Below are 21,135 nucleotides of genomic sequence, written 5' to 3'. Positions count from 1 at the left end.
GTCAGCTTGTGCCAGCTCAGATCAGCTAACAAGATCCCATTGTGGACCTCTCCTCCCCATACCTCTTTGTTCAATGAAGTCATGTTTATAGAAGTAACTTATATTCATCATGGTGGGTGTATTTACACCATGGAAACCAGCAAATGTTTCAGATTAGTGCACCCCTTCCCAAATTTCTGGTTATTAAAATATTTACTACACCACTATTCTCAGACATTTCAAATTTAATATATTCAAAACTAGTTAATCTTCTTCCACCCCACCCCAATCTTCCCAACCCTACCCTGTCTCTAAATCTCTTGGCCCAGTTAACACCATTCACTCAGGAGTGTCTCACTTTTTCAGTGCACATATCCGAACAACGGTCAATAGTTAGTACAATCCAAGCTGCTATAACAGAGTCCTAAAAGTTCTATGGCTTAAGAAACAACCCCAAAATATATCCTCCAGGACTGTGAGGGCATCTCTGCCATCCTCAACAGGTAGAATCCATCTCTGGTCCAATGTGGCCCAGGCAGCTTTTACTATCACACCTGAATCTTATCCACTGCAAGTGGGAAGCATAAGTGCTTTCCGGTTTAAGCACCACTAATTTCTGCTCAAAAGTTGGCCAGATGCAAGGAAGGCTGGGAAATGTAGTCTCTAGCTATATACTTAGTTAGAACATTATTAACAAATAAAGAAGGGAGATAACTATTGATGTAAGGCGAGTAGTCTATGTCACTGGTGGATATATCTTGTCAATGCTGCCCCTTGTATATTGCTTAAATCCGTCCCTTTTACTGTGTGCCAACTGCTATTACCTTGATTTTTGCCTATTTCCCGTTTTCTAGCCTAGTCCCTCTCTAATCAACCTACCAAATAGCTTCCAGAGATATCTTTCTAAAATGCAAATTGGATCATATAACATTGCTGTTCAAAACCAGGTGATAGTTCCCTATTGATTCCACGAGAAAGACTAAACCTCTTTGCATGACACACAGGCTGGGTCTTGTCCCCTCTATTCAATCAGAATGCCTTCCACCCCCATTCCAACTCTATTTCCTTGTTAGCCAGGAAAATTCAGGTCATTTTCTCAGGTTTAGTTTCAATATTGTCTCCCAGACCACACTGTTGTTTGTGCTCCACTGCAATGCTGGCTGCATTCCTATTGCAGCCTTACTGGACTATTTATTTCTGGGAATTTGCCACCCGTGGCTAGGGGCTCCCTGTGAATACAAGGCATTTGGTTTATCTGGCTGAGGGCTGGGGAAGAGCTTTCCAAGCAATGAGCAGACCCTCACAAGATGTCAAATCATTTCCCAAGTGTGAGGCCTAAGAGTCCTGGCCCTACCATATTTTTTTATAAATAAATTTTTCTTAATTTTACTGGGGTGACATCAATAAATCAGGATACATATATTCAAAGAAAACATATCCAGGTTATCTTGTCATTCAATTATATTGCATACCCATCACCCACTGGCCCTACCATTTTTGATATCATTACCGGGTGCTCAGATTTGGCTAACCTGAATATTGGCCTGGCATGTGAGAACTTCCAGATGACTTCATTGAATTAACTGTTTAATCATCCATATTCCAAGATAGATAGATATTAAACATGATGAGAATTGTATCAATTTATATAAGCCATTTTATTCCCAGTGTCTATCAAGCACCTAGAGAACAACTATCTGTGAAATGAAGCATGACAACATCTCCCCCAGGATCCATACCTTTCACAGTTCAAATCTCAGCTGTTACTTACCAGCTGAGTGACCTAGAGCAACTCACTTAACCTCTCCATGCCTCTGTTCCTCTGCAAAATGCAGATAATAATTGGGTCATTATGAGGACTAACTTACTTAATATTTGTAAAGCATTTATAACAGTGCCTGGCACATAGTAGATGCTTTGTGTTTGCTAAGTAAAAACTGACTCAGGTATGAACAAATTGATCTCTTACTACCTTTCCAGTCTTATCTCCCCCTTACAGTGGTCCTTGCCACCAACTCATATCCAACCCTCCTTCTAGACTGAGCTCCTAACAGTCTCCACATACACCAGAAATATTCATGTCTCTAGACCTTTGCACATGTTATTCTCTGTGAGGAAGACCATACCGCCTTGTTTACTAGTAAACCCCTTCACAATTCAGCTCAAAATTTACTTCTTGAAGCCTCTCTGGACTCTCAGAGGTGACCCCTCCCTCCTTTGGGCCTTCATTTTATCACACTTTCATAAATGTCTGTGCTCCCCACTATACTCAAACTCCTTGAGAGCTTCATATATCTTATGCACTTCAGTATTCCTATGCCACACACTGCCTGGCACATGGTAGACATAAAAGATGCTTGTTAAGTCAACGAATGGATGAAAGCCATGTAATAATAACCTTACCTTAACTGCTTTCATAATACAATAGAACAGCATGTCAGATCCCATGACAAATGAAGATTGGCCACAGTTAACTTGGAGGTAAATCAAGTCTAGTCCTGTAGTTAGCCAACCAGCATTTCCACCAACCATCACACATCTGGAAAATTACCAGATAGACTGTAGATTTCTAACTTATGAATAATAACATTAAAGCCTCAAAAACTCCCCAGAGGCATTCTTAGGACTTAATGTTTACTGAATATCTATATGCCCAGCTTGAAGCCAGGCACTTGATTCTGGCATCAGATTGAGTCCTACAGCTGTCCTACAGATGAGAACAGTGAAGCTTAGAGAGGGACACAGCGATGTTATGAAACTAGGTCATCTGTCAACTAGCTGATAAGAGATGTGAGTTCTAGTTCTGGCTCTGTGCTCGTTGGCTATATGACCCAAGACAGAGCTGCATCTCTATCTGGGGAAATCCCTATAAAATCTAGGAGTTGGATCAGTAAGATTTCTCTTGACTGGGGTAGTTTCCAAATGTGAAATCCAGACTGGGTTGTGGGAGGTGGTTGTGGGAATTGACAAGGTGAACTTACAGAAGTGAAGAAATGCCATGAAATGTCAACAAAAAAGACATGATGAAGGCTGTAAATAGCTTTTTGAAAGATGAATCAATGCAAGCATCGAGAGGTTAAGGGGCTTATCTAATTCATGCATGCCTCAATTTATAGCAGCCAATGATTGACCTAAGGTCACTCAAGAATATTCAGCCTGTCTGTGGTGGCACAGTGGAGAAAACCTTGACCTGGAATTCTGAGGTTGCTGGTTTGAAACCCTGGGCTTGCCAGTTCAGGCACATATGAGAAGCAACTACTATGAGTTTAATGCTTCCTGCTCCTTCCCCACTGCTTTCTCTCTCTCTTTTCTCTCTAAAAATTAATAAAATATTTTTGAAAATATTTCAACTTTCCAGCTCTTGAGTCAGCTCTCTCCCTTATAGCTCATCCTTCCCACTGAGGTTGGGACCCCTCCAGTCTGGGGAGCCAGACCTGGACTTAGAACAAACCCTCAGCATGTAAAATACCCAGGTTGCCAAGGGGTTACTGATGAGCCAGCTCAAACCATCTGTCCTTCCAGTCTGGGCATCTGGTGAGCAGAGAATCTTCTGGGGCATGCTGCCGTCACAAAGTACCTTCTTCCTCCACCATCTCTGATCTTAATGCTCCTCTCATCCCCATACAAGCAGGTAGAAGTGCCCCCAACACACACATGTATTAACATTCACATATGTACACATATGCACACATATACTGACACATACAAACACATACATAAAGGCACACACCTCTACACATGTTCAATGAGAGTCTCAGTGAAGCCAGGCTGTCAGAGCTGCTCCCTCACCTTCACTACCAAAACTGCAGTGGATATGAGTTCATGCCAGGAGCCCAGAAGAATCTAGGAGACTTCTAGTGGCTTACTTGATAAATGCGTTCTGAGGAGAACAGATGAAGATAAAGGAATAGGGAAAGGAAGGTAAAGCTGGTTTAGCTGAGTATCATGTGTGAATGTGTATACACATGTGTACATGTGTGTATGTGTACGGCCCAGGCACCAGAGGACGGGCAAGGAAAAGAGGGGCTATCAGAAAGACAAGGGTAGGAATAAACAGAGAAGATGAAGACACACTCCCTCCCGTACATCTTCCTCTCCTTCTTCCCTTCCCTCTCTCTCCAGGTGGTTTCGTTCAAGCCTGGGTATGGCTGAGGAACCTTTATCAGGAGCCTGAGGATGGACGACTCTCCCGGCCTTTGGAGCCCTCTCCTTGTCCCCATTTTAAAAAGTATGGGAGCAGGGACCCCAGCAAAGTCTTGGTCTCCGGATGGACGGGATCTTCCTCTTTTGGGTACTACTGCTATCAACGTCCTTGCTATCGGCTAATCTCCTCTCGGCCACCTAATGTTGTGGTGTCTGTCCCTTTAAAGCTGCGGCCCCTGGCTAGGTTATTGTCTTTCCTCGTAGCCAATCCGCGGTGCTTTGGGGGGCGGGGGATCCGGCCTCCCGATTGGCCGCCCCACGCCCCTCCCTGCCCGGGATCCCGGGAGCTGTCCGGCCGCCTCGGTGCTGATCCCGCCGCCGCCCACGGGCCTCGAGCAGCGCTAAGAGGGCACTATGAGCGGGGGCGTCTACGGCGGAGGTGAGCGAGCCTCCCGCTTCGGGCTCCCAAGCCTGGCGCGGCCTCACCTGCAGTCCTTCGCCCCGAAACGGCGCGACTCAAGCTCTGGGCACCCCCGGGCCTGTCACCTCCGCGCTCGAGCTGGTCCAGCCCCGGGTTTGGGTCCTGCGCCACTCTTACATTCTGTCCTCCCCGGACTCTCGCGCGCACCCGGCCCAACCTCTCCACCCTTCAACCCACCACCGCCCGGCCCCCGACCCCTTACTTGCCAGCAAGGAGAGTGGCCTGAACAAGGCCACTGGGCAAGAAGGGACTCTGGAAGCTTAACCCCACTCCCAGCACCCTGGACTCCTCGCTGAGCTCCCACCTGCCCCCGCCAGTTTTGAAGGTGGCAAGAGACTGTGGCTCTGCCCTGACCTCTCCTCGGAACTCTCCAAGGGGAGAGAGTTTGGGAGAGACCTCCTCACACGCCTGTCTTCCTGCACAGATGAGGTGGGGGCGCTGGTCTTTGACATTGGCTCCTTCTCAGTCCGCGCTGGGTACGCTGGGGAGGACTGCCCCAAGGTGAGCTTTCCAGCCCCTTCCCAAATACTAGGACCTCCAGACTTCCCTCCAGGTTTACCAGAAACTCAGGGCTCTCACAGCTCAAAAAGAAGCTCTGCTGAGAGGGAATGTGGAGTGAACCCAGGGGCGGGCTGAGGGCCCTGCCAAGGGCTTGGACGGGGGCAAGAGGTTGATTCCTCTTCCTGCCGGTTCACCCCTCTAGGCTGACTTCCCTACCACAGTGGGGCTGCTGGCCGCGGAGGAGGGGGGCGGGCTGGAGTTGGAGGGGGAGAAAGAGAAGAAAGGGAAGATCTTTCACATCGACACCAACGCCCTGCATGTGCCTCGGGATGGAGCAGAGGTCATGTCACCCCTCAAAAATGGCATGAGTAAGGGGCCCCCACCCACCGCCTCCTGACACAGACCTGGAGCCCGCCCCACAACCCAGGACACAGCACCCACACCCATGGAGTTTTCCTTTTAGCTACCCCAGTCCCAGAGATCCCCTCCCTGCTTCCCACAGCTGCCCAGTTCCCAGCCAAGGGGCCTCACCAGATACCTGGGAAGGGGGGATTTCCACTGGAGCTGGTCTCATTTTTCCTCCTCTGAACTTGATCTTTCCCTTTCCTTTCCTTTCTGTCTCGGGACTCCTGCCCGCCCACCCTTACCTCTTCCTACTGGTCTCCTGACCCCAGTCGAGGACTGGGAGTGCTTCCGAGCCATCCTGGATCACACCTACAGCAAACACGTCAAGTCTGAGCCAAACCTGCACCCAGTACTCATGTCTGAGGCCCCGGTAAGTGCCTCATCTAGCCCTAGTCTTACCTTGGAGCCCATCGTTCACCTTTCTCCTCAAGCCACTGACATCAATCACTCCACCTCAATTTTCAGACTTTCCTTCCAACCACATACATCCTCTTCAAACATGTCCCTTCCTTCCTGGTGTCTCCATTCTCTCTCTCCTCCTACTTTATCCACTCACCCTTCCCGCAGTCAGCCTTATCCATTTTTTTTAACCTGATAAAGTCCTTTCTTGACCCTTTAACTTAAATTTTTGTCAATATTATGCATGCACATAAATAATAAATTTTCTTTATAAAATACGTTAGTATAAAAACTGCCATTCATACCTTCCTCCTTCCATTTTCCCATTTCCAGAGGGAATTGCTTTTCTCTCTTTTAACTACTTTTTTGCGATTTTCTTTCTTTCCTCCCTCCCTCCCTCCCTCCCTCCCCCCTCCCTCCCTCCCTCCCTCCCTCTTTTTCTCTTTCCATTTCTCTCTCTTTCTTTCTTTCTTTCTTTCTTTCTTTCTTTCTTTCTTTCTCTCTCTCCTTTTAGCGCACGAGAGAGATGGAAAGACAGAAAGAGACAGAGAGAGGTACAGATAGGGACAGATAGGAAGGGAAAAAGATGAGAAGTATCAATTATTTGTTGCTGCACCTTAGCTGTTCATTGATTGCTTTCTCATCTGTGTCTTGACCGGGAGGCGGGACTCCTGCCAAGCCAGTGACTCCTTGCTCAAGCCAGCGACTTTGAGCTCAAGCCAGTGACCTTGGACTTCAAGACAGCGACCTTTGGGCTCAAGGCAGCAACCATGAGGTCGTGTCTATGATCTCACGCTCAAGCCAGTGACCTTGTGCTCAAGCTGGTGAGCCCATGCTAAAATCGAATGAGCCCACACTCAAGCCAGATGAGCCCATGCTAAAATCTAATGAGCCCACACTCAAGCCAGATGAGCCCATGCTCAAGCCAGGCAACCTTGGGGCTTCAAGCCTGGGTCCTCTGTGTCCCAGGCCAATGCTCAATCCACCGTGCTACTACCTGGTCAGGCTTGTCATTTTCTTTTATATCTCTAAATAACATTTAAATTGCTGCTTGTGAGTTTTTTAGTTTTAGGCATTATCTATGGATTTCCAGCTATAGAAAATGACATTTAGCTCTCTTTCCTCCTCCAGCCCACACCACTTATATTTTTTTACTTCCACTTTTTAAAAAGTTTTTTAGAAAATGATTTGGGCCCTGGCCGGTTGGCTCAGCGGTAGAGCGTCAGCCTGGCGTTCGGGGACCGGGGTTCGATTCCCGGCCAGGGCACATAGGAGAAGTGCCCATTTGCTTCTCCACCCCCCACCCCCTCCTTCCTCTCTGTCTCTCTCTTCCCCTCCCACAGCCAAGGCTCCATTGGAGCAAAGATGGCCCGGGCGCTGGGGATGGCTCCTTGGCCTCTGCCCCAGGCGCTAGAGTGGCTCTGGTCATGGCAGAGCGACGCCCTGAAGGGGCAGAGCATCGCCCCCTGGTGGGTAGAGCATCGCCCCTGGTGGGCGTGCTGGGTGGATCCCGGTCGGGCGCATGCTGGAGTCTGTCTGACTGTCTCTCCCCGTTTCCAGCTTCAGAAAAATACAACAACAACAAAAAAGATTTGAAAGAAAGAGAGAAACATCAATTTGTTGTTCCACCAGGGATTGAACCCACAACTTTGGCATATGGGGACAATGCTTTAACTAACTGAATAATCCAGGCAGGGCTCTTATTCCCACTTTTAAATACAATTGTATTTTAGGTTTTTCTAAGATCAACATTCAGTATTTACACTGTTATTATTATGTATGGTAATCAGGGCTGAGTTGGACAATAAACTATGGTTACTTTTTCTTTCCTGCACAGCTTTTATTTTTCTTAGAACTGAAACTGTCTTGATTATTTTTAAAATTTGTATTTATTGATTTTAGTGAGAGAGGAAAGGAGAGAGAGAGAGATAGGAACATTGAGCTGCTCATTTATGTGCCCTGACTGGGGATTGAACTGACAACCTCTGTGCTTCAGGACAATGCTCTAACCAACAGAGGTATCCAGCCAGGGCAAAAATTGTTTGTTTGTTTTTTTGTGTGTGTGGTTTTTTTTTTTGTTTTTTTGTTTTTTTTATTACAGAGGCAGAGATAGACAGGGACAGACAGACAGGAATGGAGAGAGATGAGAAGCATCAATCATCAGTTTCTCGTTGCGCGTTGCGACTTCTTAGTTGTTCATTGATTGCTTTCTCACATGTGCCTTGACCGCGGGCCTTTAGCAGACCGAGTAACCCCCTGCTGGAGCCAGCGACCTTGGGTCTAAGCTGGTGAGCTCTTTGCCCAAGCCAGATGAGCCCGCGCTCAAGCTGGCGACCTCGGGGTCTCGAACCTGGGTCCTTCCACATCCCAGTCCGACGCTCTATCCACTGCGCCACCACCTGGTCAGGCGCAAAAATTGTTTTGATTTTTATTTTATATGGTTTTCTATCTAGTTAATGGTGTGATCCTAAATAATTCATCAGTTATTTATATCTTTTCAAAACATTAATTCCTTTAGGTATTCGAACAATTTTTATCTTCTTGAGGAAATCTCACGAAGCCCTGGCTGGATAGCTCAGTTGGTTATAACATCATCTGGCAGGGAAGAGGTTGCCAGTTCGATCACTGGTCAGGGCACATACAGAAACAGATAGATGTTCCTGTCTTTCTCTCTCCCCCTTCCTCTCTCTAAATCAATAAAATAAACATTTTGGAAAAATTCTCTCCAAGAACTCACTGATTTGCTCCACTTTGGACTGGTTGACTTCTACACAGAGAATATAACTATTATCTTGACATCTCCTTTTACCATCATCTTAAGGATTGCCTTTACCTGTCTCTTGTATTGAAAAGTCCTATTTCGGCCCTGGCCGGTTGGCTCAGTGGTAGAGCGTCGGCCTGGAGTGTGGAAGTCCCAGGTTCGATTCCCAGCCAGGGCACACAGAAGAGGCACCCATCTGCTTCTCCACCCCTCCCCCTCTCCTTCCTCTCTTTCTCTTCCCCTCCCGCAGCCGAGGCTCCATTGGAGCAAAAGATGGCCCAAGCGCTGGGGATGGCTCCTTGGCCTCTGCCCCAGGCGCTAGTGGCTCTAGTCGCGACAGAGCTACGCCCCGGATGGGCAGAGCATCACCCCCTGGTGGGCATGCCCGGTGGATCCCGGTCGGGCGCATGCGGGAGTCTGTCTGACTGCCTCCCCATTTCCAGCTTCAGGAAAATAAAAAAAAGAAAAAAAGAAAAGTTCAGTTTCCTGTATCTTGTGACTCTTTTTCTTGATTTACTCCATTATTTTCATGGAGTACATCTTCCAGTTATTGCCTTAGAAAAGTCACAGGAAGTAAACTTTTTTGAAATCTTGCATGTCTGCCCTTGTATTGATATTTTAGCTAGGTATAACACTCCAAATTGGAAATCATTTTTCTTCACAATCTTTTCCATTGTCTTCCAGCATCTATTGTTGCCATTAAGAGGGCTGAAAATATCTAATTTTGTGATCCTTGGTGTAATTATTTTCCTTCTGAAAGTTTATAGAATTTTCACTTTGTTCTCAGTGTTCTATAACTGTACATCATTATATTAGTTTATTTTCATCCATTACTCTAGTCCAGTGATCTTTTCTTTTCTTCCTTTCTTCCTTTCTTTCTTTCTTCCTTCCTGTCTTTCTCTCTCTCTCTCTCTTTCTTTCTTTTTGCTTTCTTTCTTTCTTTTTTTTCTTTCCTTCCTTCCTTCCTTCCTTCCTTCCTTCCTTCCTTCCTTCCTTCCTTCCTTCCTTCCTTCCTTTATGAGAATGAGAGACAGAGAGAGAAGGGAGGAGTGGAAAACATCAATTTATAGTAGTTGCTTCTCCTATGTGCCTTGACCAGGCAAGTCCGGCTTTGTAACTGGTAACCTCAGTATTCCAGGTTGACACTTTATCCACTGTACCACCACAAGTCAGGCAAACCAATGATTTTCAACTGGTGTGCCACAAGAATGAAAAAAAGGGGAGGTCTTAAGAATTTTATTTCTTGATTTTACAGAGAGAGGAGGGGGGAGGAGCAAGAAATATCAATTCAAAGTTGCTTCTCTTTAGTTTTTTTTTTTTTTTAGAGACATAGAGAGAGTCAGAGAGAGGGATAGACAGGAACGGAGAGATGAGAAGCATCAATCATTAGTTTTTTGTTGTGCATTGTGATGCCTTAGTTGTTCATTGATTGCTTTCTCATATGTGCCTTGACTGCGGGCCTTCAGCAGACTGAGTAACCCCTTGCTCGAGCCAGTGACCTTGAGTCCAAGCCAGTGAGCTTTGCTCAAACCAGATGAGCTTGCACTCAAGCTGGCGACTTTGGGGTTTCGAACCTGGGTCCTCGGCATCCCAGTCTGATGCTCTATCCACTGCACCACCACCTAGTCAGACGCTTCTCTTTAGTTTTTCACTGATTGTTCTTTATATTTGCCTTGAGCTGGCAATTCAGGGTTTCAAACTGGCGACCTCAACATTCCAGGTAGACACTCTATCCATTGTGCCACCACAGGCCAGGTTACTACAAGAATTTTTAATACATGCAATACCTGACTATTTAATCAGGGGCACTGACCTCTTTTATCTTAGATTGTCAAATTAAAAAATGAACAGCCAAGCCTGACCAGGCGGTGGCGCAGTGGATAGAGCGTCGGACTGGGATGCGGAAGGACCCAGGTTCGAGAGCCCGAGGTTGCCAGCTTGAGTTGCAGGCTCATCTGGTTTGAGCAAAAAAAGGTCACCAGCTTGGACCCAAGGTCACTGGCTCGAGCGGGGGGTTACTCAGTCTGCTGAAGGCCCGCGGTCATGGCACATATGAGAAAGCAATCAATGAACAACTATGGTGTCACAACAAAAAACTGATGATTGATGCTTCTCATCTCTCTCCGTTCCTGTCTGTCTGTCCCTGTCTATCCCTCTATCTGACTCTCTCTCTGTCCCTATAAAAAAAAAATGAACAGCCAATACAACAGTAGCCATCCAGTATGAATGAATCAAAATTATACCTATTTTTTTTATCAGATGGGCAAAAAATATATTTTTGTGTGTGCTGAATATTTTACTAATTAGTTTATGTGTGCCATGATATGAAAAAGGTTGAAAATCACTGCTTTAGTCAGACAGTATGTCCCTTCAATGACCCTAGAAATCTGTCAATCAGTGAAAAAAATAATTCAATAATTATTCAATTCAGTAATTTAAATTTATTTACTTATCTCAGTTTTCTTTGTTACTTGTTTTGAGAAATCTTATTATTTGGATTATTTCGTTTTGGGACGACATTCTCAACTGACTGAGCTAACTGGCCAGGACCACAAATGTTATTTTTTAGAGCATCCTATTTTTGTTTCACGGATTCAGTGTAATCTGTTATCTCATAAGAAAATTATAAATTTTGTCTTTTTATTTATTTTCTTGAGAGTTTTTATCCCTGCATCATCTCTGTTGTAAGCTGCTTTATTTTTTCTGACCCTTTTAGGAGTCTCTATCTCATTTTAGAAGCTTTTCTTAGATTTATGCAAATCCTTGGTTGTATGCTTGTATATAATTAAGATGGGGGACTAAAAAACTGATAGGATGCTTTGTGGGGTGGGGGATATGCTCACTATGATCTTTGTTATAGGTTGGTCTGACTGGGATGTTTGTTAAGCAGCCTCTGATAATTGGAATCTTTCGATAGATCTTTGATATAATCCCCAGGAAAGATTTCCATCCTAAAGATGAGCCTAACCACACCATTATGAGAGCCAAATAAAAGAATAGGGCTGATGTTCTCCACATTCCATTATGCATGGCATCACTTAATTCCTTTATTTTTAATGTGGTGTCCTCACTCCTAACTCTGACAAGTGTCTCATCAATTCAGAGATCCACAGTTTTACTCTGTAAAGAGTCAACTCTCAGTTTTATGGTAAAGTTGGGGTGGGCAATTGCCCAATGACATGGAATTGGGGAAAGAGTTTAGGTCTGTTACTTGATTACCTTTAAACAATTTTGTATTAGCTTTCCCTTCACCTTCAACTCCAGAGATACCTCAAACCACCAACTCCTGAGCACTGTGAGGATTCTGCACTTTAATACAAGTTGTTCCTGGGGTTTTTCCACTACTAGTTTATGAGTTAGCACTCTTGGATCTGTTAGGTCAGTTACCACTCACCTATCTGATTTCCAACTTTAAAAATATGTCGCTGTTTTCTCCTTTCTTATTATTTCCAACCTTTGCTGGTCTCCTCTCCCTCTCTCATAAAATTCTCATAATAGAACATTAACATTTAAATGTTAACAATTTAATACATTCACAATGTTGTGCAACCATCATCTCTAGTTCCAAAACACTCCATTGCCCCCAAAAGAAAAATCATTTTCATAACTAGCCCCTGACAACCATCAATCTGTTTTTTGTGTCTATGAATATATCTATTCTGGATTTTTTAGAGAGATGGAATCATGCATTATGTGACCTTTTGTGTCTGTATTCTTTCACTTAGCATGTTTTTGAGATTCATTCATGTTGTAGTATGTGTCAGTACTTTATTTTTTATTATGGTTGAGTGATATTCCATTGAATGGTTATCTACAATTTGTTTTTATGTTCTTCCATTGATGGACATTTGGATTGTTTCCATTTTGGGCTATTGTCGATAGTGCCACTATGCACAGTTGTATATCTGCATAGCGGCACTGATATGTTTGAGTACCTGTTTTAAATTCTTTTCGGTGTATAACTAGAAGTGAAATTGCTGGGCCATCTGGTAATTTAATGTTTTTCACAGTGGCGGAACCATTTCACTTTCCCACCAGCAATGTACAGTTATTTCCATTTCTCCACTTCCTTCTAACACTTGTTATTTTCTGTATCTTTTTTTCAAATTATTATTACCATATTATTGGATGTGAAGTGTTATCTCATTGTGCTCTTTATCTACATTTCCCTAATGGCCGTCAGTGTTGAGCATCATTTCATGTGTTTGTTGGGTTTATTTATTTATATTTTTTTGGTGAGAGAGGAGGGGAGGCAGAGAGACAGACTTCCTCATGAGCTCTGACCAGGATCCACCTGGCAAGTCCACTAGAAGGTGATGATCTGGCCATATGGGGCCCTTTCTTCATTGCTCAGCAATCAAGCCATTTTTTAGCACCTGAGGTGCAGGTCCAGGAACCATCCTTAGTTTCTGAAGCCAACTTTCTTGAACCAATCAAGCCATGACTGTGGGAAGGGAAGAGAGAAAGAGGGAGAGAGACGAAAGAGGGATGGAGAAGAAGATGGTGTTTGTTGGGTTTTGTGAGTTTGTGTCTTTTGAAATTGCCCTGTTATAATTTTGCTGCAATCCTGAAAGAGAATAAAATTGGATGTTTGTATTCAATCCACCATTTTTACCCAGAAATCTCTCCAGCATTATTGCCTCTGAAATGATTAGAATAAGGAAGAAGAGAAATGTACTGGGGGCTAGAAAGAGCCTGAAGTGTGTATATTGTAAAATAAAGAACACTGGGCTAGGAGTCAAGAGACTATGACACTAGACCCAGCTCTACCAAGAGCTTTTCATGTGACCTCGGGCAAGTCACTATGTCTCTCTGAGTTGTGTCTTCTTCAGTTGGATTTGAATTGTGATCTTTAAAATTATTTATAGTGCTTGACCAGTGGTGGCATAGTGGATTAAGTGTCAACCTGGGATGCTGAGGACCCAGGTTCAAAACCCCAAGGTCACTGGCTTGAGTGCAGACTCAACTGGCTTGAGCATGAGCTACCAGCTTAGTGCAGGGTTGTCAGTTTGAGCGTGGAATCATAGACATGACCCCATGGTCACTGGCTTGAGCCTATAGCTCACTGGTTTGAAGGCCAAGGTCACTGGTTTGAGCCCAAGGTTGCTGGCTTGAGCAAGAGGTCACTGGTTTGGCTGGAGCCCCTCCCCTATCAAGTCATGTATGAGAAGCTATCAATGAAAAATCAAAGTGACACAACTACAAGTTGATGCTTCTCATCTCTCTCCTTTCCTGTCTGTCTCTGTCTCTATCTCTCTCTCTGTCTCTCTCAAGCTAAAAAAAATAAAAATAAAATTTTATTTGATTTTTTTCCTGGTCTGATAGTTCTGTTAGAGCATCGTCCAGAAACACAGATGTTGCCTGTTCGATCCCCAGTCAGGGTACATACAGGTCATACTAATGTTCTTGTCTCTCTATTTCTCTCTCTCCTTTCCTCTCTCTATACTCAATAAAATAAATATTTTTTAAAAGAATGAATAGGGACAAATACTTCTGCTCTTAAAAATTATTTATAGTTCTCACATTTTAAAGGTGGGTCAAGGGGACTGACTTCTGTCCTCAGTTAAAAGTGTGTGCGTGTGTGTGTATGTGTGTGTGTGTGTGTGTGTGTGTGTGTGTGTGTGTACATGGGTCTGTGCCTCTCCATTCCTGAATCCTTCCCTCCTGCACTTTCTCTCCAGTGGAACACACGGGCTAAGCGGGAGAAGCTGACAGAGCTGATGTTCGAGCAGTACAACATTCCTGCCTTCTTCTTATGCAAGACAGCTGTGCTCACCGCGTATCCTCTGGGTCGAGCTGCTCTGCCTGGGTGGAGGGCCAGGGTGTGTGTGTGTCATGCTGAGCTGGGGGATGGGCCTGATTCTGTAGAGATAAGGTACTGGAGGGGCAGACACCCCCCATGAACTCCATTAGTACAGAAAGCCTCTGTGGGCTGAATGTCTTGACCCTGGGGTAGCCAGATAAACTGCTACTTTCCATTTCTTGGATCAGGTTGAGCAGAGAGAGAGTTGAGCCAAGTAAACAGCAGGGACGGGGTCTGGAGAGAGGAGAGAAAATATATGGCACTGAGGAGTTTCCTTCCCAGGCAGCTAATCAGCATGTTTTTAAGGATCTGTCTTGTATTGAACCCTGTACTAGGCACTGGGGCAATATGACCCCTAATTTCAAGGAGCCCATAGAACATAAAACCAAGACGAAAGAGTCTGGGAGCTCCGAAAGGACTACAAGAGATGTTGTGATTCAGACAGGAGAAAAGTATAGGGGGTATCAGGAGCTTTCCTCCAGATGGGTCACAAACCAGGAGACAGCAGAGAGTGACCAGGTCAGACCTGGGCCTCTGCCCCCTCATTTGCTACTGCTGTCTCTTTGACCTACCCATCCCATGCCAGCTTTGCAAATGGACGCTCCACAGGCCTGGTTCTGGACAGTGGGGCCACCCACACCACGGCCATTCCAGTGCATGATGGCTACGTCCTACAGCAAGGTGGGGCCTCGGCTGAGGTTGGGGTCACCTTGGGAGGCCAGGCTCTGACACCCCTCCCCTTCTAGGCATCGTCAAGTCACCTCTGGCAGGGGACTTCATCTCCATGCAGTGCCGGGAGCTCTTTCAGGAAATGGCTATTGACATTATCCCACCTTATATGATTGCAGCCAAGGTGGGACCTCTGGAGCGTTTTGGGCACTCACCTGTGACTGTGGACCCACTAATCCATTAGATATAAGATCAGGGAGCAGGAGAGCCCCCGCAGCACCCTGGGTCCAGTTTCTCGATTTACAATCAAGGCATTAGAGATACAGATAGACTGAGGGACATGGCCTAGGTCATACAGTCAGCTGGTAGCAGGATGTGAAGGGTCAGTGTGGTGAGTTCTGGGGTCCAATAGACTTCGATTCAAGGCCTGTTTCTACCATGTAATAACTGTATGATCTAGAGCATGAGACTGAAGTTCCTCAAGCCTCATTTTCATCCCCTATAAAGTAGAATAACAATACATAAGGCTGCTATGTCAAATAAGATACTACATGCAGGGGTCTGCCCTGGACCACCCCATGCAACATGGCTCAGTAAAGGCTATTTCCTTAAGGTTCTGGTCTCCCACTGTATTCCCTATTCCCTTAGCTTTCTCTGACCCAGGCCTTTCTGATCAGTTGTACCCATTGCATGCATGGCGTAGGCAGGTACAAGCTCTCCTCATTATCCCTCCTCCAACAAGGAAGGAGAGAAACACCTTTTGTGGGCCACAGAGCAGAGCTCAGGATCTATTAGCTGCAGAGCCAGCGAGTGATGGAATGCAGGTGTGGTCAGGGTAGGCTGAGCAAGTGTGGGATGAGGAAGGGTGCTCATAGGCTGTGCCCCCACAGGAGCCCGTGCGGGAGGGCGCCCCACCAAACTGGAAGAAGAAGGAGAAGCTACCCCAGGTTTCCAAGTCTTGGCATAACTACATGTGCAATGTGAGGCTCTGGAAAGGGTCCCCTGAAACACCCCTCCCTAGATGCTAGTCCCTCACCATGAGTAGAGGGAAAAGGACAGAGGCCCTGCAGGTGGGCTGGGGTTGGGGGTTGTTGAGGAGAGTGTCCAACCCTCACAACCTTCCTGGGTTCTCAGGAGGTGATCCAGGACTTCCAGGCTTCTGTGCTGCAGGTCTCAGACTCTCCCTATGATGAGCAGTGAGTAGGGCCCACAGCTGGGGGAGGCATGGAAAAGAAGGCAAGCCTGGGGCTCAGGGGGAACCTCTGGTCCTTCGTGAGCACTCCAGACAAAGTTTTGTTCTGTCCTGTGCAGGGTGGCTGCGCAAATGCCCACAGTGCATTATGAGATGCCGAATGGCTACAACACAGACTACGGCGCTGAGCGGCTCCGCATCCCTGAGGGACTGTTTGATCCCTCCAATGTCAAGGTTGGGCTGGCCGGAGGGCACTGTGGTGGGGCTGGCTGGAGTCCCTGGATGCTGAGGTGTGGGTAAAGCTGGTAAGGGTCACAAGAGTCTGGGGAGAGAGGGCAGAAGGCCCAAAGCTCAGGTCATCTTTCTTTGCAGGGCCTCTCAGGGAACACCATGTTAGGTGTGGGCCATGTGGTGACCACGAGCATCGGCATGTGTGACATTGACATTCGCCCGGTGAGGCCCAAGCCTGCAGCTGGGCAAAGGAACCCAGGAGAAGTGGGGATACAGGGAAAGGCTGTTCCCTGTCTGCTTACTCCTCCTCCCTGCTCTCAGGGCCTATATGGCAGTGTCATTGTCACTGGTGGGAACACACTGCTTCAGGGCTTCACTGACAGGCTCAATCGAGAGCTTTCCCAGAAGACCCCACCGGTAGGAGACCACCCCCAGCTAAGGCCCCTGGTTTAACCCTTCAGGACCAAGTCCTTCTTCTTTCCCAAACATCTAGTGTTCTGGCCACCAGAACAGACCCTTCACCCCTATGGCTTCCCAGTCTTCCCCACCGCCAGCCCTGTCCTTTCCCAGAACCCAGGGGTCCGCTTCCCCCAGCCCTTCTTTCCCCCCAGAGCATGCGACTGAAACTCATCGCCAGCAACAGCACCATGGAGCGCAAGTTCAGCCCTTGGATTGGAGGCTCTATCTTGGCCTCACTGGTGAGTGAGAAGGGGTCTGGCCTGTCTCTGCCCGTGGGAATGTGGCAGCTCCAGCACCTTGCCTGCCTCCACACTTACTCATTCAACAAACATTTGTTTTTGAGAAAGGGCAGTAAGTGCTTCCAGAAGGGTTAATGTTCCATCAGGACGCAAACCAGGGAGCAGGGGACAGGAAGCTAGAAAGGTTCGTTGGGATGAAATTGTGGTAGCCTTTTGTGCCAAGGCGAAGCAACCACTTCATTCAGCAGAAAGGAGACTCTGAAGGTCTGGGGCAAGGCTAGGTGACAGCCACAAGCATGTTTGAGAAGACTACGCCTTTGGGGATACTGGTATGAGCTGGATGTGAGGAGATCTTGCAAGGAGGCTATATTGTCCTGGAATCATAGAGTGGGTAGCAGTGGGGATGGGGAGGAGAGCAAGGGGAAGTTAAAGGAGGAGGTAGGCAAGTTGGTTCTGGGGCAGGAGGTGGTGAGTTCAGTTCAGACCTGCTGCTGGGACAGAAGCAAGATGTTGAGCAGGAAGTTGGAGATACAAACTGTATCTATAAGGTATCAGCCACACAGAAGGGACAGCAGAGCTATGATAGGACAAAAAGGATATCCACTAGAGGGGGAGTCACCAGAGAGACACAAACAAGGGTCAGAAAGGCAGGACGCTGACAGTCTGAAGTTAGCTCAGGGCTGAGTATGCCAGCCACACGTAGTTATTGTGGGACTCTTGTGCACTGGAAGTGAACAGACAGCCTGGCATAGTCCCTGCTTCCATAAGAAGATGGCTCAGTGGTAGAGCGTCGGCCTGGTGTGCAGGAGTCCCGGGTTCAATTCTCAGCCAGGGCACACAGGAGAAGTGCCCATCTGCTTCTCCACCCCTCCCCCTCTCCTTCCTCTCTGTCTCTCTCTTCCCCTCCCACAGCTGAGGCTCCATTGGAGCAAAGTTGGCCTGGGCGCAGAGGATGGCTCCATGGCCTCTGCCTCAGGTGCTAGAATGGCTCTGGTTGAAACGGAGCAATGCCCCAGATGGGCAGAGCATCGCCCCCTGGTGGGCATGCCAGGTGGATCCCGGTGGGGCGCATGTGGGAGTCTGTCTGACTGCCTCCCGGTTTCCAACTTCAGAAAAATACAAAAAAAAAAAAATATATACAAAAAATAAAAAAAGAAGGATGCAAAAGGAAATGGGAAGACTAGTAAGAATTCATGAGACAAAAAGGGAGAGAAGGTGCTTGGACCATGGAGAGAGGCAGGCAAGGCCAAAGGCAATGAGCAGACACAATCGAATGTTAGTTTAAGAAGCTCACTTGGGCTCAGTGGTCTCCACTGTGATTAGGGTTTAACAGAGGAGTGGATGTCAGGGAGTGGATTAGGGAGCTTATCAGAGGTCTGACTGACAGAATGTAGACACTATTTGGGTACAAGAAGGAAGAGAGAAGGAGTCCAGGATGAGGCCCAAGATCCTAGCTTCTAGCAGCTCTGTCCAATAGGGATATAATGTAAGTCATATGTACAATTTTCTAGTAGCCATATTTAGGCCCTGGCCAGTTGGCTCAGTTGGTTAGAGCATTCTCCTGAAACACCAAGGTTGCAGCTTTGATCCCCTGTTAGGATCCATATGGGAAGCAACCAATGAATGCACACTAAGTGGAACAGCAAATGAATGCTTCTCTCTATCTCTCTAAAATGAATCAATAAAAAATTAAAATAAATAAATAAAATTTTCTAGTAGCCATATATAAAAGATTCCAAAGAATCAGGTGGAATTAAGTTTAAAGAATATAAATTTTATTTAATTCAATATATCCAAGATATCATTGCAATATATGATCAATATAAAAATGATTGGGATATCTTACATTCTTTTTTGTGGACTTCATCTTCAATATTCAGTGTGTATTTTACATAGAGCACATCTCAATTCAGACCAGCCATGTTTCAAGTGCTCAATAACCAGATGTGGCTAGTGGCAGCTCTATTGGACAGTGCTAGTGTAGAAGGCAAGAAAAACCACAGAAGCAGATTTGGGCCAGATCTGGGGGAAGATGATAAACTCAGTGGTGTATATGTGAGTTTGAGGTCCTGAAGAACACTCAGGAGGAGGTATCCAAAAGACAGCTGAGCACTTGACTCTGTTACTTGGCATGGAGATCTCTGCAAGGGAATTGAGGGGGGCGTGGGGTTTTAGCTCATAAGAAGTCACCGGAGCAGATGAGCTGATCCAGGAAGGCTTGTTCTATGAGCCAAGGAGAGAAAACAGGACAGAACCATGGACATAGGCCCAACTTTTAAGCAGAAACAGAGCAATCCTCAACAAGAAGAGACAGTCTGGGATGCCCAGTGCAGGAGGCCCTTCAAGGGGCAACTTTGGGGGGGAGGATGCCAGAATGACCACATCTCCATCACAAGTTAGGTGCTGCAGGAATGGTGAGAGTGGGGGAAAGATTTTCTTGGGAATTAGGAAAGACTAGACTGTTTGTAAGGCTTGGTGGAGTAATAAGACTCCCGGTAGAGGAGGAATATATGTATATGTGTGCGGTAATTGGGTGGGGAGTGGGGATAGGTGGAGGCGGGGAGAGTGGGGAGGGAGTTGTTGGGTGCCGGTTGGCTGGCCTGGGGCTGTAAGTTGAACCACCAAGGTCGAAAATAGAGCCTGGCCCAGGGCAGACAGGTGCGCAATAAATTTGTTGAATGAATGAGTCAACATTATAATTGAACGATATGAAGGAGGGTATTCGCCCTAGAATATAAACGGATTGGCGGGAGGATGGGGGGGGGGGGGGAAGATTGGAGTTGGAGAGGTCGTTGCGGATGAGAAGTGGGCCTTGGAGGGAGGGCAGGAAGAAGGTTTCCAAGGGCTGAGCCAGCACGTGTGGAATGTGGGAGGCGTTTTCCCAAACTCCTCCAGGGCCTCCCTGACAGCCGATGTCATCCCCCGTACCCAGGGCACTTTCCAGCAGATGTGGATCTCCAAGCAGGAATACGAAGAAGGCGGGAAACAGTGCGTGGAGCGGAAGTGCCCTTGAGGGCTCCTCCTCCCCACTCACTGGCCCGCTCACAACTGTGGGGGAGGGAATGCAGAAGGTGGGAGAGGGTTTTCCCTGGCCTCCTCCAGCGCAGATCAAAGTCCCCTACCCCCCACCCCATCGCCCCTTTCTTTTTTCCGTACCTCTTGTCCTCTTAGATTGTGATGTTTCTGGGTTGAAAGGAGTAAAAATGTTTTACGAAAAAAGTTTTTGGCCTTTTTGAGGGTGGGGTGTAGGTGCAAGGTTCTGGGCGTTAGCGAAAGGAGGGCCACAACTACATCTATTCGTGACCCTACGATGGGGACCAGGACAGGGTTTGCAGGAGGGGCGAAGCTGCAAGAGCCACGGATGCTTCAGGTTTGAAAAGGGCTACGATCCGGGGAGGATCACGCATTGAGGACCCGGCAGAGCCGCACTATAAGTCTCCCAAGGAGAAGCCGAGTAGGCGTGGGAAGAGGTTGCGGGACAGAAGATGCTGTGGCAAGGGAAGGGCCGAGGCAAAGGCAGGGCCAGAGGTAGGACCGGAGTAGGCGGAGCCAGAGGTGGGGTTTGGAGTGGGCGGGGCGTCGGGCCTTCTGAGAGACTGTGCTCAAGCACCCCCGGACCAGCAGCTGAGGTGAGCCGGCGCTACACTGCTGTCTTTCTTCCCAGGGCTTTTGGCGGTGACAGGAATGGAGCGGGAACTGGGGCACTAGTGCACCCCAGCAGCTCAGAGCTTCTCTCCCAGCTTGGGTAGGAGTTGAGGTTTCCCAAGGAATTGAGGTTTCCCTCACGAGGTCCCTGAGCCCTCCTATTCCAGAGCTACTACTGGTCCTGGGATCCTCGCCGGGGCTTGGGGACGCGCGCCCCCTGCCTGAAAT

The 21,135-nt window shown here is 47.1% G+C and overlaps 1 protein-coding gene across 1 annotated transcript; it reads left to right on the top strand.

Moving 5' to 3' along the window:
• The first annotated feature begins 4,461 nt into the window (after positions 1–4,461).
• ACTL6B (actin like 6B) lies at positions 4,462–20,355 on the top strand. The gene is made up of 14 exons (XM_066278034.1): positions 4,462–4,561; positions 5,028–5,104; positions 5,307–5,472; positions 5,779–5,879; positions 14,351–14,448; positions 15,059–15,153; positions 15,219–15,325; positions 16,032–16,121; positions 16,276–16,337; positions 16,453–16,567; positions 16,706–16,786; positions 16,886–16,981; positions 17,176–17,262; positions 20,195–20,355. The coding sequence occupies exons 1-14, from the start codon at positions 4,537–4,539 to the stop codon at positions 20,273–20,275; spliced, it is 1,281 nt and encodes a 426-aa protein (XP_066134131.1). The 5' UTR covers positions 4,462–4,536; the 3' UTR covers positions 20,276–20,355.
• The last annotated feature ends 780 nt before the right edge of the window (positions 20,356–21,135 follow it).

This window comes from Saccopteryx bilineata, chromosome 4, assembly GCF_036850765.1.
Source record: "Saccopteryx bilineata isolate mSacBil1 chromosome 4, mSacBil1_pri_phased_curated, whole genome shotgun sequence".
Classification (NCBI taxonomy): domain Eukaryota; kingdom Metazoa; phylum Chordata; class Mammalia; order Chiroptera; family Emballonuridae; genus Saccopteryx; species Saccopteryx bilineata.
The sequence above is the reverse complement of the archived record's forward strand: the minus strand, read 5'-3'. Positions and strand labels throughout refer to the sequence as shown.